At 41.8% G+C, this 25142-nt stretch overlaps 2 protein-coding genes across 2 annotated transcripts in view; one reads left to right on the top strand and one right to left on the bottom strand.

Moving 5' to 3' along the window:
- desi1a (desumoylating isopeptidase 1a) overlaps positions 1 to 25142 on the top strand; it is a 41419-nt gene that overhangs the window by 5033 nt on the left and 11244 nt on the right. The window lies entirely within an intron of this gene.
- The window catches only part of LOC147044425 (protein shisa-8), a 33297-nt gene continuing 15101 nt past the window's right edge, over positions 6947 to 25142 (bottom strand). The window contains exons 3-4 of the mRNA XM_085933923.1: positions 11148 to 11264; positions 6947 to 9778 (exon numbers count right to left, since the gene is read on the bottom strand). Coding sequence (XP_085790049.1) covers positions 9258 to 9778; positions 11148 to 11264 — 638 coding nt within the window. The 3' untranslated portion in view covers positions 6947 to 9257. The remainder of the gene's footprint in view (positions 9779 to 11147; positions 11265 to 25142) is intronic.

Raw genomic sequence — 25142 nt, 5'->3', positions numbered from 1 at the left:
TATAAATACCGTTTCAGGAGGCTTAAACAATATGAGGGGGACGGTGCTTTTGCCTCATGCTAATGCTATCAGGGCTTATCGCTGTTGGCTAACGCTCATCCCTGCTAATATTGCAGCCCTGCTTACCTTTTGTTTTGACTTTTATTATCAGCCAGGCTGAATCCGATTCTGTCTCTGTGCCGTTTTTATGCAAAATCGTTGCATCGTTAATCCAGTCTTCTTCTTGCAGAGTGACATATTTTTGGAACTAGGCAGCTAAGAAAATATGTACTTTGTTGGGCAGATCCAACTAATAGTATAAAAGCAGTTAATATTGTCTCTGTATTTAATATGGAGTTATAATTCAGTACGTTTTAAGAACAGAAATTGCTTATTTAATGAAAAATAAACAGAATGTAAGAGAGGCATACGACAGTAATAGTTGCAGCATTGCCATTTGTTTTTACACAAACCGCCCAGGGCACATATTCCGAATGAAATCACTAGTTCCCGCTACCTCATGAATTGGCTCTGCATGCCAACGTTATCCCTCATTAGTGTGCACTGTAGTAGCAGAACTGTTGTGCTGTGTTCTGCCTTAGGGCCCGCAAGCAGTGAGCAAAGCAGGTTGAGGGTCCGGTGAGGTGAAAAGGAAACATTGGAGTGAGTTTGCAAAAAAAGAATTGCATAAGAAGGTGGAAAACTGCCACATCTTTTAGCGTTAAGTGGCCAAAGCATCATTGCAATTGGATGGCAGCTGATTACTGACCGTAAATGGCCTTTTGCAGCCAAAGATGCTTGCGTGTCATGTTTTTTAATGAAGCTCACAGGAACCACATTAAGGCGCTTTCGGCCTTGCTGGTGTAGAGGCTGTTTAGACCGTGATGCACTAAAATTAGAACAAACCTGGAAGCGTTAGTCCCCTCCATAACAGCAGAACCGTTTCCTTTTGTCATATCCCACTTTCACCGCTAGATGCCACTAGCTCAGGGTTAGAAATACAACAATAGCTTGTGTAAGATAATGCTCCATGGCTGCTTTTCACTTTCAACTGGGAAGATTTCACGGACCATTAAACCAGTGCAAAAATAGTTTGCATTTCAGGGAGGCAGAGTGCAAAACAGTCAGCATAATATCTTCTTTGTATGTTTGTAGGCCCCCTGAAGTTGATCAATGATCATCTTCAGTGCAGCTTCATTAGAATGATTGCATTAAAGTATGAAGAATTACTCAGGCGATTCCAATCAGCGGTATGAAAACAAATAATTGGCGCTAATAGACTGGAACATTTGCAGATCCGGCAGCTGTCAACTACTCTGAGGGAGGTTTAACTTGGTGGAATTGATATTCTGCAGCTTCAGGACTTCACCCTGTGGTGTTAATCCCTTGCAATTACAATGTGACTCTGTTGTTCCTGTTTTCTGAAAACGATGATTAATTATGTTATCAGGCTAAACTCCTGTGTGCACACTTGTTATTTATTTATTTATTTTTAATTAAAATGCAGCAAATGTCTATTTCCTTAAGCCAGTGGTTCTCAAACCTCGCACACCATGAGCCAAGAAAATACTTTTTGAGTCCCAAACATCATGACTGACCTTAAAAAGTGTACATGAAAAACAAGAGTTTTTTCTGCTAAAAAGTATACAATATTTAACTCCAACATGATGCACAGTTTGAAGTTTAACAGTGCACTTAAAAATGGGAAAATTCTGTCCTAAAATTGTACGTAAATAAAAAGTTCTTTAAAATCCAACGCAAAAAAACTTAAAAGTTAAATGCAACTTTACTTAAGTAGTTGTACCGCACTTTGAGAATCACGTCTCAAGGCCATAAAATAAACCACAAGTAGTAGACCAAGAAAGGATGTGCACGGTCAGCGAAAAACGAGCACAGTGTGTGTATAGTGAAAACTCTCCCAACTGATTGATAGAGTTGGGCTTGAGGTCATTCTAGGTGACTGCCCAACAGTACAAAACAAGAGGCCTTATACCTGCAGAGTGAGTGATTTACTAGAGAACTTACTGGCTTTGCTTCCAAAGAACTCATTTTCAAAAAAGCACACGCATACACCCACTAATTATAGACGTGTCCAATAATCATGGATTTCTGTACGTTTAATTAATTTTGCGCAGTACGTCTTGGCTAAACCGATCCATCAGCTTTATGTGCTGTCAGTTGACCAAAGCTCCACTGCTGATCACTCCGCTTTAAACGCAGCTATTGATTTAGGCCTTGTCTTCCTTTTATGAAGTAATCAGGACCGCTTGTATCTTTTTTTTGCTTGTTTTTTTTCTTTAACGTCTTTGTTGGTAGAGAGCAAAACTTCTAATTTCCGCAGAATGCTTTTTTTTTTTCAAGAGAAAGTCAACCCCAACATTTTCTTTGTAATTTTATGGACTAACTAATCTAAACAAGGTCTTCTGATGAATGTTTTATCTGTGAAATATGAAATAAACTGGTGGAATTCATCCGTTTTTATCTATCTCAGCGGGCGGCCATTTTGCCACTTTCTGTCACCTGAAAATGACATCACTGTTGCTAGATTTCAGGTCACAACCAATCACGGCTAATCAGTTTTCTCAAGCGAAGCCGTGATTGGTTGACCTGAGACCTAGCTGTCATTTTCAGTCGACAGCAAGTGGCAAAATGGCCGTCCCTCGAGATGGATTAAAAAACAAACATAAAATGATGGTGCTGATGAGAATACATTTGGTCATTTTGTTGTTGGAGCCTTAGGAAGGGATGAATGCTGTTTATTCTTGATATAGATTGCACTTTAATTGAGTTTATGATGCGGCAAATGGTGCCGATTGACAGGTGACATCCATCCAAAAGTACTTTCAGCTCTCTCCTCATCATCTTCACATCCTCCCTTTGAACTCACTTACTGTCCACCCTTTTTAAACTGCAGTTCTCCTCACACATCTCGATGACTCTTTCCCAGCATTCCTTTCTTTTTTTGGTCCATATCTTGCAAGTGTGTGTTGTCCATCTGCTCATGTCCTCCTCGCGTGTGCTCTGAAGCAAGAGTGGCTATCGATTGAAGACTAAAAGCAAGAAATCAAAGACACCTTTTGGTTTCATTGGCAAAATGCTAATGAATACAAGAGGGAATAAAACATCAGTGTGATGATGTGTGCAAATATTGTCAAAGGAAGCAAGTAGTCCTGTCTCCTTTCATGAACAAGTTGGCCGACTTCTTCTGTGCTGGATGTCGCACAGTTGTGGCCATGATTAAAATTCCCTGCCCACATCACAGTGTCTCTGATCTTTTTATGAGGCGGTAACTCTTAGAAAAACAGGAATAATTGCATTTTGTTGCTCCAAGCCACCCCTCCTACAGTTCTGAATTATAATTTACTTTTAAGTCAGTGTAGTTAAAAACAAATTATAAATCCATACATAAGAAGTAAACCTTAACCTGGGGTGGGCAAACTGCGAGAAGCACGGAGAGCTAATTGCTGCTTGCTTGACATTGAACGCTCGTTGTGGCCGTGTTTGCTGCTGTCAACTTTCCATCAGCAACAGGACAAAGTGGATTAACCTTCAATCTGGTTGTGCAGCAGCACACTTGCATATGCCCTTTGGTTCTTCTCGCCTCTTTGGCTCTTTGCGCTTTCTGTCGCTTTCTGTTGGTTGTGCACGTCTCTCATCTTCCGTCCCTGTGCGACGGGAAATGTCATCTCCCTTTTCTCTCACGTCTTTTGTCTTGCTTTTATTCTTTCTGTATTATCTGGGACAGTCTCATTCATGCTATTATTCTCATTTTGACTGTTTCTTCAGAGGGTTGATACCCCCCCACCCCCATGTGTCCTCCTCTTCCTCCTGACTTTATGCCTGTTGTGTTTTTTCCCTTTCTGGCTTTGTGTGGCAGCTCCTGTCTTATCTAGCTCTGTCAGGTGCCAAAATCCATTCTTTGGAAGGATGGATAAAGGTGAGCTGGTAAAATGCCATTTCTCCCCTTTTCTTTTTTGGTTGCACAGTGAGGAATTGTTTTGGCGGGACACACTGGCCTAGTTGGCACATATTTACTTTTGTGTCCGCGTACAATAGAAATTAGGCATCTTCTATCGTCTGCGGCACACTAGCTTAAGAACATTCGGATGAAACAAAAATGAAATGTTTACACTCACCCAAGCATTTCGGGTTGTGATCGTGTTCTGGTTAAACGCTGACCCGGTACTTAAGAATTCTGCAGATGGTAAAAACATCAAAAAGAATGTGAGCAATTCTGTTTCATGATGCATCACCTGCTAATCAAACATATGTTGTGGAATTCCTATCGTGCATCATATGCTGTTTTGAATAATTAATGAATACACGCAGAAAGGATATTAATGTATATCTATCTTTTTCATCTCCAGTTTTGCTGCGAGCAATATTTTAGCTGATGCGCCGCATTAGTAGAACTGAATAAATGCCGCAGAATAAAAAAAAAAAAAAAAAGAACACTTGGGTTGTTCAATCTTGCCATCAGATAGACGAAGGAAGATTGATCCATAATGTATGATTTGATGCTTTTTTGGCTTTCAGCCCAGTGGCATGAATTTGGGACAAGCCGTTGAGGGACGTACATGAACTCTTAACAGCTGGATGGTACACAAAGGTCATGCACTCCTCAACGAATAGCTTTCACTGTTGTACTTTTCTGGATATTGCAGTGCCAGTCCAAATTCTAACCACAATAATAAACATATTTTACTAACCACAATAAATTGAGCAAAGCGTAGACCGTGTCCAACTCCAATCATTACTTCAATCACCTTCACAACAGTTTTAATTAGTATTGATGCAATATAAATTGAGAGTCTGTAAAAAAGAGTTCACCTCATTTTTAATTCAAACAAACAAAACTGTTGTCTCTGCGCATTTTATGATGTTCTCCATGTTGATGACCCAACACACTCAAGCACTAGAAAATGTCAGAACAAATCAAGAGGCAGTGTGCCTCTTTTGTAGCGCAATACCTAAGGCTATGCATAAAGAGAGAGCAGCAAGGATGCAAAAAACAAAAACCCAAAAATTACATCAGCGTCTTCATCTCTTCGTGTACAAGATGCCATAAAATCGATATTATCGCCAAAATAAATAGAGCAACACAAGATGGCGGCTATATTTCACAAAGATTTATTCAAACAGGACACATAGGCTGACGCCATTTTGTTTTAATAGTTTGTATGCATGAAAATTCATTTAATATCCCTTTATCCCATTTAAAAAAACAAAACAAAACCCTCCAAAGAAATTTGACTTGAGTTACAGTGTGTGACATCAGATGACCCAGTCTGCTTTAATATCTATAAAAAGCCCTTATATACTGTAAGCTGAGTACTCGACACATTTCACAAAGTGGTACAGCATACAGACTGTTTATACACAGTTAGTACATAGCAATCAAAGGCAACCTATTGCTGCCTGGTACAATTTATCATGTAATTAATGCATGATTTTATGGTATTTTTTTTTTTTTTTTTGCAAATACAAATCTGCATCTTCCTCCCACCTTTCAACTAACGTGTTGGCAAAGCACTTTGATACAATGCAATATGTTCTCACATTAATTACATGAGGGCGTGTGGACCATACAATGTTAAAAGATCACAAGCTTCAAACATATGACATCCTCCGGTAAAGGGGGGAGGAGGGGTGAAGATCGTGCAGCCATGAATCTAAAATCTGGAAGCACTTCTAACTTTCATTGGTCAGATGAACATTTATATATAGAGAGATTTTCTGTTATTGTTTCAATTCTTGAAAAAGCACAATACAAAACCAATCAAACCTACCAACCAACAAAAACAGACAGAAATCCAAAAAAAACCAGAATTGAACCCTACATCTATATATTGCTAGGGAGCCCAAGTATGTCTACCAGGTCGCATTCATGGGAAACCCGCGGTAGAATACTTGCATTTGTTTCTTGTCGAGACATTTACAAACAGTCAGTTAGCGGCACGCTGAGTCAGCATCGCCGGACTTTGTCATTTATTGGGAGAAATCACACACTAAGCTGACGATGATCCAAGCTGATGGTTTCAGCCTTCCACACATTTTCGGATGCATCAGTTAGGTGCTAGGTCATTTTTCTCCCTTTCAAGGCTTTCGGTCCACAACGCTGTGGACAATACACAGAAGATATCATTAGTACTGCACTTCTCTTGTGCAAGTATTTACATTGTCTTGTCCATTACGGGCCTTTATATAACGGTCCATCCAATATTGAAGAAGAAAAAAAAACAAAAACATGCTGCCTCCTGGATCCAAGTTGGAAATAGAAAATCTTGTGTCCTCATGTTGAGTTTCTCCCCAAGAGCACAAAAAAAAGAAGTCTTAATCCGCAATTCTTGCCTTAAAATGGAGGCGGTGCCATCTCACACCACAAAAAGTCTCCCTGGTGTTTGTCGCTGATTGAAATTCTTTGCAGTAAACACAGAGCGCTAGGTAGGTGCTGATTCCAAGTTCACCTTAATAGAAATGCAAACATGCTCAAGCGTGTGCAGCGACAACTGTTTTGAGTATAGCAAAAGAACATGTCAAAGCTGGACAGAAATCCACCCATGACCTCCGATCATATATTGCTTGTTTGCTGTTCCGAGCGGTTCAGGATAGAACAGAATCTGAAGTGACCCACTAAAAGAGCAGCGGGGAAGGAACCTGCAGCATAGTGCGTTACTTATTGTGCGTGGCTGGCAAGAGCATAAGCGCAAACGGCTTTGATGCGCGTCCAATTGACGCTTTTGTGTTCACGATCCTCAATCTCCTGATCCCTTATTACAGAAGCATGCCAGTAGCACTCCAACAGCTTGCCCTGAACAGGTTCCAGACAGCGGTGTGCTGAAGAAGCCATCGTTGTTGCACAAGCGGGGCAATTCTATTTGCTGATTTATTCTCTCGCGTTAAAGTTTGTTTTTTTCATGCTTCTCGACCCCCCCCCCCCCCCCCCCATTTGTGTATATTCGTGGCTTCTTAATACCGAGATGTAAATTGGACTGATTGTAGGGTGCTGGCTAGAAATGCTTTGTTGGTTTGGTTAATAGTTTGGTCAATTGGAAGGATTTTTTTTTTTTTGAATGACATTAAATACATTTTCAAAGAAAAATTCCATAGATTACCATTTTAGAAAATAATAATTGATCAATAAGGTAATATTTATTTATTTATTTCAGTTTTATCAGGTCCATGTTCGTAAATTTTCTTCCCTTCTAAACTCTTGTGAGGGACCGACTGTGGAGAGCGGTGAGCTAGGTGCAGGTGACTGCTGTTAGAAGGTCAGGATGGTCATTTCTCCAAGGCTGCAAGGCAGCATAGAGAGAACAGGCGCTAAATTGTGTGTGACCCTGCTAAATGATCCAGTTCCATTAGGTTCCAGGTACTAGCATGCGCCGGCCGGCAATACGAGATGCTCTGCGCCAGACTGAGTGTCCTGATGGAAAATAAATGAAGGGGAATTCAATTCAGTCAGCCTGTTGTGTGCAGTTCAGTGGGGGACTGTGAAGCAAGGAGGATTAGGACAGCTTTGGTTAAAAGAGTCGTGCAGCTCCAAAGTAGTCTGTTGCCTTCATGCTAGGAAAGTACGCGTCACTGCACTCTTTTGACACGGGCACTGTGACACACTCATGATTTTATCATTAGCGTTGATGAAGAGGCCTCTCCAAACGTGTTTGTTGCCCCCTAAACATAATTACGTGGCTCTATAAAGGTGCGCATGGTTTATATTCATTTTGTTTTTTAAACAGTACACTACCTCAGGGTAGGTGATAAATTGAAGGTTATGCATCGTGGGTTGCTCCACATATATCAGAATTGATTATAGTGCAAAACTCAATTGGATGGGTTTTTTTTTTTTTTTTTTTTTTTTTTTTTATATAACTGCCTCCCTTAAATTCTCTGAAAGTGGATAGAAATCACAACCCACACGTGACGGGTGTGCTTGTTGTTTTTATACTGCAAATCATTAATTATTCAATACTTTTAACTCATTCACTGCCAACCCAGTTTATATCTTTGACGTCTATATGGGACTTAATTTTGTCAAATCTTCGTAGTGTAAAAAATACACAACTTCTATTTTAGGGGGATGAAATAATTTTAAGTTGGAGCAACTTTCTAATAAAAATTACTGGCATTTGTTTGATCCAGATGAATTTTCTATCTTTAAGTTGGGGGGGGGGGGTAGTACAAGGCACAGTTAGCTCTGTAAATTTTTTTTTTTTTTTTTTTTTTTTTTTTGCAAATGCAGAAAAGACCGTTTTTATATTAGCAAAATATTTTGTTGCATAACCCAACCTAATTTTTTTTTCCAGAGCAAATTCTGCATCTTTTTATTATTATTGGCCATAGTATCCTGTTATACATCTAGCATGGTTAGCGATTAAATCCTTTCAATAGTTATCCATATAGCATGCAATCATTTTCGATTCAAGCAGGCATATTTTACAACAACCAGGAAAATCTTCATGCTGGTATGAAAATATGAACTCTTTTGATGAAATGGGGTATGAATTACTTTGATGGTTGCAACCTTTTTATGCATTTCAGCTATTGTGGATAAATTTTCAACTATGTTTACCACTCCAGGGAACACAAGGGAGTTTAACTGGAATTAGAATCTTCCACAACTGAGCTTTCTTATTCATGTGCACTTTCCGGAGCTGAGAGAGGAATATTATGTATTTGTGCCTGCTTTGATGCAACCGTGGTCTTTAACGCTCCTGGTGAACCTCTGTAAATTTTGACAAGTGTGTACTTTGCGCCACTGTTGTGGTTCTCATTCTTTTATTCGCCCCTGGAATAAGGCAAAATAACCCCCCCGCCCCCCCGGCTCTCTGCTATGAATTGCCACGCTGATCTCTCACCCGCCCTTGGGCTGGAGGGTGGTGGGAACTGACAACTTGATAGCATTGTCTCTGCTGATGGGAAGCTACAGTCTTGGGGCCAAAACACTGCCCGAACAGACCCCGATAGGACACAAATGGGTAGATAGCGCTGGAACTTCATGTGGGAATTCTTGCCAGTGTGTGTAATTGAGTCGAGCGCTATGCCAACACACTGAGAGATTATTTACATCACCTTCTCGGTTTGTCTGCTGTTCTGATCCAGTAATCTTACAAAGCACGCCCATGTTCTTATTATCAGTAATGATAATGAAAAGGCATTAAAAAAAAAAAAATCTTATCATACACGATATTTGCCTGCCCTTCCTGCAGTTCAGTTAGGCCGTGGATATAAAAGATATCAGAGCCCATCTTTTTTTTTTTTTTGGGATGTCTTCATGTTCAAACGGTGACCTCTGTCTTGCTGTTAGTAGGCAGTCCCTTGTGCTTAGGGTGCATGTGCGGCGAATGGCCGTAGCCCAGCGGTTGGGAGAAGAGCTCCGGCAGCGTCTCGATGCTGAACTGACGTTTGTTGGAGTAGGCTTGACGCCGGCTGTTGGGTTGATGGTGCAGCGTTTGGTGATGCTGCTGCTGGTGCTGCTGCTGCTGGATGGTGTGGTGGTGCTGCGGGCCTTGGAGGACCATATGCGATGCAGCAGGGCGCTGGACGTGGCTCTTGCTGGGGTCCCAAATTTTGAAAGCTGAGCCCGTCGTGAGCGGGTGGGTGTTGGTTTTGGATATCTTGGGTTTAGGAATTTGGGAGGCGTTGATGGTGATGGCCAGCGGTGCGTGGATGTCCGGCGGCGGGAGGAAGGGCTTCTCCTTTGGGTGGAAGTTGATTGGCTGGAAAGTAGGAGGAGACTGGCGGTGGGTGTAATCGACTACCATCGGGTAGCTCTTGTAGTAGTCTCTGGGAGTTGTATCTGGATTGATAGGACAGAGAGAAAATAAAAGATGATTTTTTTTGTTGTTGTTGTCTCAAGCAAGGTAGAGAATCCGATGACCAAGACGATGAGGGAGTGTTGCACAAAACTGTAGGGAATAAAAGTAGAAACGAGTTCAGCACGTCGTGTCGGATTAGCGCCAGCTTCCCTGAGAAGAACGCGACTCTGCTGTTTGGTCATCACCACTGCAGCCCCCTCATCTCCTACGCACTACCCCCACTAGCCTTAAGACACCATCAACCTTGTTTTCCCCTTTTATGAATAATTTCCTTCCTCAAGAAAAACACGCTGTTTCCAAAAACAGGCGTCATCCTTTTTTCCTTCTATCTTATATATATATATATATATATATATATATATATATATATATATATATTTCTAGACTTGTATGGAATACTAATGATACATTTGGGGTGCAATGTGTTGCATTCTAAGGTCATCTCTGGTTTAAAAGGCCTGCATAAAAGTTGCCACTGGAAATCAACAGTTACTTGTGTGTGATTTTTTTCCCCCCCACGCCATTTGTAGCTGTAAACTCTCAGGAATTCATTGTTTTTATTTTTGAGCGAAATCACAAGTCATCCTCAATAATTCAAACTTGACAGTTTGTAGTGTTTTCCTCATTTTGTTCTTCTGTCTTTTATGGGGAATCAAATGATAGATGGTGTATTTGTCAATGTATATGATCACATGTAAACCTCTGGACAATTTTTGCCTTATAGTCTGTCAGACAAGCCAGAGGCTGAGTTGCAGGACTAAGACTGCTGTTACTCACCATTTATGCCTTGCTCGGGCACACGTGTGTTGCAGTGACACAAAGAGTGTGTAACAATTTTTTGTGATTTGATTATTGGAGTCGTACCTCATGTGACTTTCTCCTATCCTCTTTTTTTTTTTTTTAACTGCAATGGCAAACTGTATATCTCCTTTCACAGGCTCACATTTCTATTTAGAGAGGTCAGCTGTCAATAACTGTCAGCGTTCTAGTGGCTGAGCCCGAGACAGATGAGTAACGCGTCCATAAATATGCGTTGATCCCAGTTCTAATCAATCCTGGACTTCCCCCGGTTTCATAATGCTAATGGACTATTAATGCAGTTCAATGTTATGCATAACTGGGTTCTGAAAAAAAAATAGTATAGTGAGTGTAAGAAGTCTACATGCCCCTGTTTAAATGCCATTTTTTTATGATGATTTTTTTTTTTACCAAACCATTGCTATCCCCTATAATTCAATTCTTAAGCCACTTATCTCATGTACACGATACTGTATGTCTGCAGAATTACACTTCTGAATAAAAATGCTTCGTCCATCAGATTATTTCAAAATACTGAGTGGGAATACTTACCTACACCCTTGAGTGAAGAATACTTATTGAAACCAATTCCCAGGTTGTTATGAGGGTGAGACAAGGCCATGGCTGGGCCCAGAGGAGACAGGGCTGCATTATTCAAATGGTTATGATCTAAAAGAAAAAGAGAGATGTCAGCATGACAATTCTGCTACAAATGGAGAAAGAATCACATGCACCATTGCTTTTTAGTTTTGCAAACCTTATTCGTTGTATTCTGTTACAAGAGTTGAGGTCTTTTGTCAGTGTGCATATATTGATTATCTCAATGGCCATTTGTGCGTCAGCCTCATTACATAATATTTCATCTTAAAATAAAAATATTTCGAAAGAAATTGAAGCCGCCTTGAGAGGTGCAAATTACCCCAAACTGCACACTCAGGTGATGCGCAAAATGACAACGATGAGCATCACATCATTTTCCAATGTGATCCTGCAAGATGTGAAGCTGACATGATTAATCGTCACTTGTTCTCAGGTGGCTGATATTGACCTTTTGAACTTTGCTGCTAATGTTAACCATGGCTGCTCTCATCAGCTGTTTTACAGCCACAGCAGGCAGCTGTTACCGGCAATAAAGCTCTCATAAAGTCCTTGCATGCTACCTGCACAGCACCAAACGCTCGGCAAACAAATGTAGGGACTATTTGGCAAACATTATGGAGCATAGAATAGCTAAAAAGCAATGGAGAGAAACCAGAAGCCAACTAAAATGAGTCTAAACGCCGAACACGTGTATCTACTGTAGAATAATACCCAAGCTTGAAGCTTTATTTGGTTTCTTGCAATTTTTTATTTTTTTTTTTACCTCAAAAGAACAGTTGGCATTACCCACAATGCATATCTGAGGGTATCCAAAATGAGTGAGTGATTTGACACCAACAATGAGTGATTAAATTGGAAACACATCTTCACTTCCCCGTGTAATTGATATGCAGCGATGACACTGTGCGTGCGCCACAACTGTATGATGTAATTTTCTGCGTGCGTAGCTGCATGCGGCGGCCGCTTGTTGTCAGGCTGGTGCTACCAGCACTTCCAAAATAGACATTTATGACCCAGAAATCAAACCCACAAAAAATGATCTGTGCCTGCCATAACAAATTCTTGAGTGGTTTCTTAATAATAACACCAATGGAAGGATGAGCTTCTTTTTTTTTTTTTTTTTTTGCTCCCCAAATGTCCGACATTCTCAAGCATTCTTCGAGTGAGCCAGTTGTTGAAATAATGGAGCAGACAGGGAAAGAAAGATGGACAGAATCAGAGAGGGTGTTAGCCAGAGATAGACTGCAGGGGGAAAAAAAAAATCAACTAATTGATGGAAAGATCCTTGGCCAGACTCCAGTTTGACCACAGGGCTGTTCCCAGCCACCAGAGAGCTCCCACAGAGTGTGGCATTGCCATATATGGGTCCTTTTCACTTTTCTGGCTCGAGATCCACCTCCTTTCTCTTTTATTTTTTATACATGTGTTGAATTATTTCACTATGACTAGTTTTTCCCGTCGTGCACTTTAGTAAAGTCAAACTAAAAGCTTGAAAAGAGGAGCTAATGATTTGACTCATTTATGAAAATCCAGAGTGAAGTTATTTGACATATGCATGTTAGCATAGTATAGTGCGTGTGTGCGTGTAGGCCAGTCGTGCTCGGCATCAAAGTAGAGGACTGCTGCAAGGGCTTCTGCCAGCTTCACTCTGACATAACTGACACACACACCGGGGATCCAAAGATGGGACGGGTGATTGATGTAGGTGGCATCAAGATGGAAGGAGCCACCTGTGCTGCATTAGGAATGACGAGATCAGACCACCATGGATAAAAAGCCAGGTGGCTTTTTTTGTTTACAGTAACTGAGTTGAACACATTCTGTTCCATAACTTTGCGGGATTTTGCTAAAATGTCCTGAAAGCTGGAAGAGCTGTGAGTTGGAGGGCTGCGCCGCTGTGGGAGTGATCAAAGATTGTGAAAATCAAACCTTTCTGTCAAGGATTAGTTCCATTTAATTGGCATTACGCTGATGAGGGTAGCCTGGACCAGATTATAAAATGCAAACTGATGATCTAATGAGTTTGCATCATGTGTTGGGTCACTTTGCAACAACAAGGCTCCAGGCTTTCAACCTCCCGGCCAGCTTTTATGTACCCTGCTTCCCCTGCAAGGGGTTCCCTGCGGATGTTTTGGCTTCCTTCCACAGACATGCACGTTTGGTTAATTGGACATTATTGCTTGCAGATGTTATTGTCTGTACAAGTGAATGAAACCATGTCTGTGATCTATCCCGGCTGTAGCTCCAACTCTGACCCACTGTGAGCTGGGATCCACTGTAGCGCCATGCAAATGGATGGATGGGAGGATTAATGGCTTATTTGAATAATGAATCACGCTCCCAAATGTATGCAAAATATGATGGGGATGAATATGCATGCGTTCCTTTTGCCTGATAGCATATTAAAGCTGAGGCAGCGGGATCTACATTGCAACCTAACAAATTACTGCTGCAAGATGGAGTCAGATGACAGCTATGAGCTACCTTCAAAGACAAACCGAGAAAAAAAAAGGAAATAAAATCCCACCAGCAGTTAATATCTTTGACGTCTATAACCGTCAATGGCACTGAATGAGTAAAAAAAAAACATTTAGGGGAACTCACTATCTTACCTATTCACTTGCTTATGGGTAAGGATCTCCACTTCTATTTGTATGAAAACAGCCCCAAAGAGTCAATACTCGATTTTAGTTTTCCAATTCGAATCGTTTTTTTTCCTCCATTCTTTCACTGCTAGCTTACAATTTGTAGGGTAAATGAAGGCTTGCAACCCCATTACAGAGTGCAATAACTTTGTCTGCTTGTCCAGTCAGCACTTTACACAATCCGAAGATAAAAAATAAAGTGAAACGAGGAGAAATAAACACGAGGCAACGTGAGGTGAACAGGTGGAACGTGGCATTGACCTTTTCAATCTCGTCAATTGTTTGGGAAAGCATACAAAAACAAAATATTGAAAACTGCTTTCCTTGTATTTTTTGCTTCTTATTCATATTTTTATTCCAAATTCCAGCACAATCATTTGCTATATTTTTCAGCGTCAGATTGTGCAGTGTTGTATAATCATCTCCAGCTTCTCATAACAGCTGCAGAAATTTCGAGAAGAGGGGGCATGTTATGCAACGGGACTCAATTTGGGTCCAAAATTCATAAGCTTCATTTGCCCCAATTAATGTGCCAGGAAGTACAATAGCTTCAGATTCCCGATTAGCAAAGCGTCACATCAATCTACAAAAAAAGATTATGCAATCTATCGCTCTAAAATTGCATTTGCTTGCACTTTAGCCTTGCCAGGACCGTTTTCCACCTTGTCTTACAAATTCCTCATATAGACACTCGAATGTCCTTTTACGCGTGGAACTAATGAATTGATGATAGCCGATGGTGATGCATCCGAGGACGTAAGTCACACTTGTGCGGCGATTCCCTCCGCGCTGGTGAAGTGATGAATTATTGAGCTAATCTGAGCTTTGAACGTGCCCTTTCATCTTAAGGGGCAAGCAGACCCTGCAGCTTTTTTTTTTCCTCTACTTTACACTCATATATATATCTCGTCGACTCAAAGGCTTCATCCCTTAAGCTTGAAGGTCCTTCAAGTCCCGTTTGTCGAGAGTCTGGTTTTCATTTAGATGCAACATATTTTTACCGTGAAGAATTTTGGTTAGGATCCAAATATTTTTAGTATATCACCGTGTATCACATATTACACTACGCTGAACAGGTTGGAGTGTTTGGCGTTGAGATGCATTATAGATGTGCTGACTCTGTGGGTCCCTGTAGATTTAAAATGTCTTTTTTACGAGGAACTGAGACGTGTATAATTTCCTGAGTGCTGTTCTGCTCTTTCGGTATTCAATAGGATGAGAAGGAATTCCAATTTTTCATTTTTGGTGCTTTAAATTATTTTTGTAATTTTTTTTTATATCATATATATATTTTTTTAATGTTTTCCTGCCTGTACTGATAGATGAGAACATTTCCTTTAACTTTTGTGCCCATTTGCTGGTTTACACCTTGAACATACCTCAGTTTGATTTGACTTGCAAAATTTGAAGGGCAAGTCACTTTGTTGTTCAGGTGAAGTTTGCATAATTCAAACTAACCAGACAGAAGTAGGCTACATGAATAAAATGATGAATAACTAAATCAAATATTAAGCCTCTAATTTGGTTTGCAGGAAACCACCGTGTCGGAGGAAAAACAACAAATCAGAGACATAAAATGTGACCTCTTGCAATTGAGAAAATTCAGGACCGACGTGGAATTAGCAACCTTTCTACTTGACAGGCAAACGGATTTCCTCTTTTTGAGCTTTTGAGTGTACGTTCCAAAAATAATACTCCATAGATGACATCACGCTTGCAGTCATTCTTAAAAGAGGCGTGGCTTATAAGGCTGCAATCAAATCTTGCGAGCAGTTAAAACACTGCCAGCTCCTCTTTTAACAAATTCTATCTTAGTTTTACCTTGCTTCCCATCCTTTTCTTTTTTTGTAAAAGCCAAGAATACGTTTTGTGTAAGTGCTCTTTTTTTTTGCAAACAAGATCCAGCAAGCAGGGACTTATTTATGAATTCCTTCAGACAGAAAGAAAGGTCGCAGGGGTATGCCTATTACATTCCCGTGAAAAATGACAGACTAGACCTTTTGATGCAACTAATGGATTGCAATAAAGAAGCTAAAGAAAGTCCTTTCAGGTGAAAAATAGGGCAATAATTATGTACGAGGGTCACAGAAAGACCAAAGGGAAACGTGTGAGCGCATATTGGACAACCTTCTAAGCTTTGACTTGCATAATCAATTTTGTGGTGCTAACAATAACAAGCTAGCGCACACAAATACCCAATCATACATCAAATAATCACTGAAATGCCCTCGATTGTAAAAACTTGGCAGTCGCAACTCTCTCGATCAGCCAGACTTCCCTTGAGTGTCTGTCTGTGTGTGTGTGTGTGTGTGTGTGTGTGTGTGTGTGTGTGTGTGTGTGTGTGTGTGTGCGTGCGTGTGTGTACGTGTGTGCGTCCACACGAGTCTAAAACCATCTCATCCCTATTCTTGGGATGAACCGCAGTGGCTCAGCTCGCTGACTTTACAAAGGCCCCTAAACGTCTCCCGAGGCCATCCATCGCAGTGGCCCATAACGACGCTTGGCGCCGCTGCGTATGAATATTAAATGAAAAAAAAAAAAACACTCATTCAGCCTGTTGAAATTAAACTTAAAAACAAGGATATATTTTCAGTAAAAAGCTGTTTACATCCCAGTACATGCAGTGAGGGATGGAGGTTGACCTTCAATTTTCCGACAGAAATACGTCAATATATCATAAAATTCGTATTACCATCCTGTGTTTATCTTAGCTGAAAGAGGATATTACTTCTTTTTTTTTTTTTTTACCACATACGATAAAAGTGTCAGTATTGAAAGTCGCCGCTCCGAACCGTGTGGCAGATGTGCTAACCACCGGGTCGGCGTGCCAGCACACTATAATCAGTCATTCACAAAAACAGCCACCCGTCAACACTCAGCCTTTGCCTGTGCCCCGCTTTTTGGATCAAGAGCTCTGCTTCATGTTTTCAATGCATAAATCTCTTGCCAGTGTGTCCGCCCACCGTGTCTGACGGAGATTTATGCCACACACACACTGTGTGGGTGAGATATGTGTGCTAACACACGCTTGTGTTTGACCTTCAAATCATCTCCCAGCCTCCCGTCTTTGTGCTCCCATCTCGTCATTGATCCCAATTAACATGGTCGTCTGGGTTAGTGATGCAAAATCAAGTCAAGAGTTCGATTTAGCGCTTGAATGTCTCAGAGCCGTTTTGACTTTGGCTACGGTGCAGCTCGAGAGAGTGATGAGGGAAGATTTTTTTTAGGGCACTGAAATAAAGATGATGTGAAAGGCAGCAGATGGCTTAGGAAGAAGAAGAAGTGACAGGAGGGTGAAAAGTTGACAAAATATTGTGAACGTTTCAGCTGCTGAAAGGAAGCACCTGCTCTCTTTTGTCATTTTTGCCCTCGTTCACGTTTTCCTTCGGCTCTTGTTAAAACAACTATCGCGTCATGTCACACCGTGTTTTTTTAATACGCTGGGCTCGTTTTCTCTTCGATGATGCCTTTTCTCTCCCACGAGGAACTGATTTCAGCGAGCCCCGTTAAAAACCACTGAGAGAAGGATAATAATGAGATGACATATCTGGCAAGATAATTACATGCTCCCTGTCTTCATGCAGTATCATTTTCCCAAAATAATCCAGCTATCTAAAATATGTATTATTCTCATTTTGAACAAAAATCCTATGCTTCACCTTTTTAATAAAAGGTTTACTGCTACATTTTGATTGCTCTCAGATTCAATGTTAGGTTTACTGCGCATTCAATCGAATTCACAGGGTCGAATGAATTAAGTTGAAGTAAGTATGGTCCAATGAATCCAGTTTTTGAGATTGCAAAAACTGATTTACATTTAACACCGAAAAAAATGCAACGAGGAGATGATTTTTAATATCATCCCGGTAAGATACATAGCTCAGTGAAACCATTCAATAATATAAAGCGTTACCTCAGGAGTACAAATTATTTTGAAAGTGAGATGTAATCAACATTAAAGATGGCCCCTTTGTAATTATTCACATTTACGATGACAGCTTTTTCTGGCGGCTTTGAATATTAGGCGTGTGAACGACGAGCCCACTTGCTAATAAATCACTGAATGACACCGACAGCTTTGGGGCACACATAAGGAGAGAGATGAGCTATCAGCGCCACCTGAGTCTTTCCTTATTTAACGTGTCAAAATGTTCTGCGTGACACCGGGGCGCCAATAATGTAAATGAAGTCATTATTGCAATTTGTCATCTGCTCAGCTATGGGCCAAAACGTCTTTGTTCCCAATTTATCTTAATAATCTTTTTATATTTATTATTTCTCTATTTAATTTATTTATGATCTAGATCATGTCAAATACCTGTGACAATTTAAAACACTATCTCACATTTATTTTTATTCCTATATTTGTTGGGCTTTTGCCTGCCTTGAGATTCCCCCCCAAAAAAATGACCCAGTGACATGCAGGCAAGCAATGTACGCACACACACACACACACACACACACACACACACACACACACACACACACACACACACACACACACACACACACACACACACACACACACACACACACACACGCTGTGTGAAAGACGTCAGCGGTTTCTCCATGCTTGACATTTTTGTTGCTCTGCAGCCAACACATGGAAGCTGTCCAGTGACATTTTCTATCTCTGTCTCTCTCGCCCTCTCTCCCCCCTCTCTCTGTCTCTACTCACTTGCACCCAAAAAAAACAAAAACATCTCTCCTGACATAGTTCCTCCATGCAGCCTGCCTATCTCATCCTTCTCACTTCCTATTTTTAGTTTCCCTCTCCGAATCCCACAATGCTTCTCACCTCATTGTCACCTTCTTGCCTCCATGTGTCTTACACACACTCACAAATGGACAAACATATGCCTGTGAGTGCATACTCACACATACTTAACATCTCTAGTCTTCCTATTTTCACACCCTAGTTCTCACCCCTCCATCCAATTCCTTAATTCCTGCTCTCTTTCCCTTCACACGTCCCACCTGTGTCCCCTCGGAGACGGAAGACGAGTGACCGGCCGTGATTGAAAATCCTGTTTAGCAGTGTTTCATCAGACGCTTGTGTTAGTCCTTGTCCCATTTTCCTCTTCTCTCCATTCTTCGTCTGTTCCCGCGGGCATAGAGTTCCTGCGTGGTGGCCAACGCTGGCCTCTCTTTGATCCCCCCATAATGCATTGTGATGGCTGTGTCAGCGCTCGCCCTGATCTCACAGCAACTCTCCAAGAAACAAGCTAAGATCAATAGAGCAGTGCCGTCGGGGGATAAGGACTCCCTCCACTCTCTGCTCTGTCTGTGATTATTTCATTCTTTTAGTATTTATCGTTTCTCTTGTCATAATCCCATCGCCCTTTTTTTCCACCCACACGGTGCTTTCAATGTTTTGCTCTGCAATTTACTTGACATCTTTACCGCATGCAGAAGTTCCTCATGCACATTCAACACAGTCTTATTATTTACCTTGTTTAAGGAGGGATAATATATCATGGAAATTGGACTTTGTAATTGCACGTGTACAAATAGTTGCGTCTCTGAGATTGCCCGGCTACCGAGTGTGAAATTAAACTAGTGACTAGTAGCTTGAAAGAATTGCATGAGATTCCGGGGAGTAAACACAAAAGGCATTGGTGTGTTTCGGAGTGTCAATATGGGAGCAGAGAGCGACTTCCCCTCGCTTGCACGATGATGGCCCTCTGGGTGGCCTGGACGTTGACAAATATCCCAGCATTGAGGGTACTTGCCAGGTGTGAATATGAGCTAGTTCAGTCGTGTTTCCTCTGCAAGGAAAAAAAAATCCAATGTGGGATAGATTTTCGAGGAGATTTTTGGTTCAAGATAAGGATGAAGATTCTTATGTCGTTACCAGCCTTCATGAATAACGTTGAAGCTGGTTGAAGCAAAAAGATGTCGTAATGTTGTCCGAAAACAACAATTTCATGCGGAGTTAGAATTCAATTTAATAATGAAATTTAACTCATTCACTGTCATTGACGACTATAGACGTCAAAGTGATTTTTTTGTTGTTGCCTGAAGTGAAAAATATCATTCTAACACTGTCGCAAAGACATTATTTATGTCTTGATTGATTTTTATAGCTCAAGCTCGCATGACAGTCCTCTCTTGGCTTGTTATGATTTAGCGGAACACAAGACATTCATGAGAGCTTGGAAAGGGCAAAGCTGATTGGATCCAAGGGGCCCGCATCCCACCGCGTCTCTGCTTACGTTTTAATGCTGCGGAAATGAAACACACGATTAGTCACTCCGTCTGCCTCAGTCTTGGCTTCCTGCTCCGACCCACACCCCCGTTTCCGCCGTGGCTGTGCGTAGGTCTTGTGTTTTTTGATTTTTTTGCGTACAGTTCATCGGTTGTGTATTAAAAAGCAGGCTGTCGGTCGGCGCTCTTCAAAGCCCGTGGCTGTCACACAGCACATCGGCTGTCATAACAGACCTGACTCCCCCATCTGAGGTTCACGCATGGCTGAGTGTGATTAGGTTAAACACGCTTGCTGAGATGATTTGATGTGATGTCGCGTTGTGCGTGTGCCTGACAGATACGGAAACGAGAGAGGCTGGGATGGGGGGGGGGGGCGGTTGTAGGTTTGCGTCACATGCGTCCAAAGGTTGCGCAGGTGTGTGCAGATTGTGTTTTCTTGGATGCTCACTGGTCAGAAAATTAGGTACAGCTGCAAAGTAAATTTAGAAAATTGATGTTAGAATTTGAGTTTTAGAGTGAGAGTTACAGTCATGAGTAACTGAAAGGAGTATAAGTCACTAAATGTTCTCAAAATGGAAGTTAATTGTTTTCCAAGAACACTGCATGGCTTTGTGTTGGGATTGATTTGTGTTAAATATGTTTGGAGCATCATTTGGCTCAGCCTCACCGAGAACGCCTTCATCAGTGATAACGATGCCGCTTTTCCCCAAACACAATGCGACAAGGTTATTAAAATATTTCTTATTACTAGAGAGTGTTATTTAATCATTATTCTTAATAGCGTTTACTCACAAGTTAATGCTACACGGCATCACAGCTAAGCCTAGCAATAAACGACTGGAATCAAATTGAAACGTCACCTCACTGATAATGAAGATTAAATTCAAGTGAAGCTTTGTTCCAGTATTACCTTTAATTCTTTTTTAAAGCCCTTTATTGGATGTTAAGATATTAGGAAATTGAACAGTCCAAGCACAACACCCAAAAAAGTGTTCATCAAAAACTAGGTTTATCTCCCCCCCAAAAAATAGATAGTGCGCCAAAATTATTTTTACCTGTTAGCATCATTGTATTTTTGACAAATCCACAATGACAAAAAGTTTAGCCTTAGCCATTACAGATTTTGAATTATTTATCCCAACTTCAGCATAGGGCGTTTTTTCGACCGTAAAATCCTTTGTTCCCCCCCATTTCTTGTAAAAGCACTTTATTTGTTGGAATTCCCCTTAATGTGCTCGTCTTGCCTCCTACTCTTCATCATCCCGTTTTCTTGCAAGTCAGCACACCCTTGGCCTGATGCATAAAACGGGAAGTGGTTGAGTCCCTGCTGAGTGGGGTTAGGGCTCATTATGGTTTGATAATGATGCCAAAATGGAGCGCCATCCCACCCTTTCCATCCATAACACTATCAGTAGACCCGCAGCAGTGGAGGATAATCCCGGCATTTTAATGTATCACCGCACGCTGCTCCGCTCAGTAGCTCATATCGGTGTCCAAGCACGCACACGACACTCTCTCAACCCTGACACGGATCACCTGCCTGCACGTGCAGCACGGCAGGGACATATTTCAGGATTACCTCAAACACACACTCCTGAAATGCTCTCATACACACACAAGAAAAAAATTATTTCCCACTTACACACAACAAAAAAATATCCTTTTTAATATCCAGGAATGGGTTCATGTAATAAACGGAAATTTGCATTTCAGGAAGTGAGATACACCGAATCTTTCTCCTATAGGCACGTACGTCGTAGGACGAGACGTACACAAACATGATTTATTAAGACAGCTGATGACAAATGTGTCCTCTATGTTGTCATTTGTCTCTATTGAGCTTCAATTGTCTACTTTCTATCACGTCTGCCAGAAGGTGTGCGGGCGGCGGCTCTGTCTATACGGCCTGATGAGTGTGTGTGTGTGTGTGTGTGTGTGTGTGTGTGTGTGTGTGTGTGTGTGTGTGTGTGTGTGTGTGTGTGTGTGTGTGGTCGTAAAGTGGGGTCGGGTGTCCTTGACACAAATGAGGAAAATAGTCAATCAATGCTCTCTCATTCACATACTGCCGTGTATTTTCACTCCATTTCCAACGTATCAAATGCTCCAGGTAATAAGCGTTTTTACTTCCATGTTTTGTTTTTGTGATGCCTCAACATTACTCATTTGATCCACCCACCATCTCCACTTGCAAACTGGAGCTCATATACATGAGGAAAATAATCTTGCAAGCCAGTATATTTACAACAACAAAAAAAAAGGTCCGTTTGCGCCGTTGTGGGCGTGAACGCATAAATCAGTCTATGAAAATAGTCTTTTGGATTTACTGCGGTACGTCATGAAGTCATCGCTTGAGGTGCTGCCCCAATAATTATAAAAGTTGCCTTTGAAGTTCCTTGTACACAGTGAGAGTCATCCGATCTATTCATTGTAGCTCTCTGATCATTTCTGGCCTACCTCAGTGCTCGGTCAGAGTGAGGGATCAGACAACTCCCTCTCCGCCAGACAAGATACGACATAAGAGAGCAAAGTTAGTCGCGGCCATGCCAGAAAAGGAGCGCAGCGAATGAATGCCTGCGAGGGAGAAACTGAGGCAGAGGAGGAGGGATGACGGACCGATAGTGGGAAATAGTCGTGAAACATAAAAGAAAATAGATCCAGTGATGCAGTAGAGGATTTCAATTCAGACTCACACTTTTAGTGAACCACATATCAGTATCTTCTTTAGATCCTTCTTAGATTATACGCTGTATAGCTAGAGCACACATTTCATGACCAAATCTGTATCATTGTTGTAGCTTGAATGCTCAAATCTAGCATGTCATCCAAATTCTCCATGGTTTTCTATAGAAATATTTTCTTCGCTGCTTTGAAATGAATAATCAGTGCTATATTGCGGCAGAGCTTGTCAGACTGAAAGCCCCCCCACCCATCTGGAACTTTCTCCATCCGTTTAGTAGCTCAAGCTCTGCACGGTTTATCCTCCACACATGCAAATGATCCAGTGAATCCGCAGTGCGCCGCTTCAAAAATGTATGCAAACTCATTGGAGTTGCACATTTCAACATTGGCGTGCGCTATTAACATTCACCCTAAAGCTGTCAGCGTTGGCTTGAACGCACACTCACGGCGGCTTCTCCTTGTTTATAGTCGCATAAACCGTAGTAACACCCTCTCGTTCGAAATAAAAGTAGTACGAGAGGCCATCAAGACAAATTGCCGACTCGGCGTAGACTCGTCGTGCTCAAATGAACTCGCGTGTTCATATAGATACGTTGAATGCTGTGCAGGGCGCCTCACAGTTAGGAGGGTGCGGGTTCGATTCCACCTCCGGCCCTCCCTGTGTAGTGTTTGCATGTTCTCCCCGTGTCCGCGTGGGTTTTCTCCGGGCATTCTGGTTTCCTCCCACATCCCCAAAACATGCTTGGTAGGGCGATTGTAGACTCTAAATTGTCCCGAGGTATGAGTGCGAGTGCGGATGGTTGTTGGTCTCTGTGTGCCCTGCGATTGGCTGGCAACCGGTTCAGGGTATCCCACGCCTACTACCCGATGACGGCTGGGATAGGCTCCAGCACGCCCGCGACCCCTGTGGGGACAAAACGGTTCAGAAAATGGATGAATGAATGGATGGATGGATGAATGCTGTATTTGGCTGTCATCCCTCTGCGTCTCAAGCTGTCTCTGCGGCGGGGTGTCATTGACGAGCTCGCAGAGGATATAATTGGCGCTGGCCCCCATGTGGCACTCTGATGACACTCCATGGTATTCAAGGGCGCACAGATGTAAACAAACACGCTGCCGCCTTAACACACAACAGCCCCCTACGTCTTTTCACTTAATGGCAACTCAGCGGGATCCCATGATACTCATTTTGGCATCACGCCGATTTTCCACCTCAGTTTTAAACTCTTCGTTCATTTATAGAAGCACACAGTGTTCGAATGAGAGATAGACAAAAAAAAATCAACCCCAATTAAGTTTATTCTCATTTTCGTTTTTGCATGGGCAGCAAGTTTTTTTTTTTGTTGAAGCGTTACTTAAATGATGTGTCATCAATTTGGTCATAATTTAGCACTGTTCATTTCATTTTTACAGCGCACGGATTGTCAACGCTGTAATTGTTTCATTATTGCGATTGTGGCTAAGGCGCTGTCCATGGTGCTGAGATCTTCACAACACAAAATGAAAGTTTGGCAACCGATTTTTTTTCTCTTGTAAAATATACCCAAGGCTCAAACAATTTGAACTGGCATCATATTTTGTACTTCCCCATCCATTTTCTCTGTTTTTACACCACATTGCTGCTCTTTCTGTCATTTCTTCTCACTTCCACTTAGTCCAACTTAGGTTTCTCTTCTCCTGCTACTACTTCCTTGCAATATTTTACAATCTTTTCCACTTCAAGCCACATTTTGAGCTCACTTTGCTCTCGATCAATCCAAAGAGGTGCGTGCGCTTGTGTACGTTTGTCTATGATGCGTTCAGGCGTCGCGAGCGAGTTTGTAAGCATACATGCAACCATCTGCCAATGGACTGCGAATCCGAGGACGTGTAAAAATGTGAGAGCAGGTGTGTGTGTTACATCCGTGTGTGTGTGTGTGTGTGTGGAACAGGGTGTCTGTCCTCAGGGTAGCTCTCCCCACTAGCAGAGAGGGCAGCAGCTGACCAGCTGTCCCCCTCGCAGCTAGCAGCATGTTGGCTCTTCTATCTTCTCTCTCTTATCTTGTCTCTCGTCACCTCTCCTGCTTGACCCTCTCTTTTAAACTCCTATTTTTTTTGCTAGCTTCATCATCTCTATCCTGTTTCACCAACTGTAACATAACATGACCTATTTCTTTCCCTGCTTTCCTCCACCCCTCCCTCCCTCCCTCCTTCCCTCCCCCTTCTCTCTCACAAACATTCCTCAAATTTTACATCCTGCAGGTTTTATCCCTCCCTTCATCTCTTAAGCAGTATCAAAAATATCTCAGCCTCAAAACATGCTCAGGAGAGCAAAGGAGGGAAGGGAAGTAAGGGGATTTAGAGGATTTGCCTCCAGTCTTCAAATTTGAGATGTTTGGTCTGCGTTCATTGGTGTCATGTGACTTGCATCTTTACG

The sequence above is a fragment of the Syngnathus leptorhynchus genome, chromosome 16, assembly GCF_054491065.1.
Source record: "Syngnathus leptorhynchus isolate UIUO chromosome 16, UIUO_Slep, whole genome shotgun sequence".
NCBI lineage: Eukaryota > Metazoa > Chordata > Actinopteri > Syngnathiformes > Syngnathidae > Syngnathus > Syngnathus leptorhynchus.
Note: the sequence above shows the minus strand (reverse complement) of the source record. Positions and strands in the feature narration are given on the sequence as shown.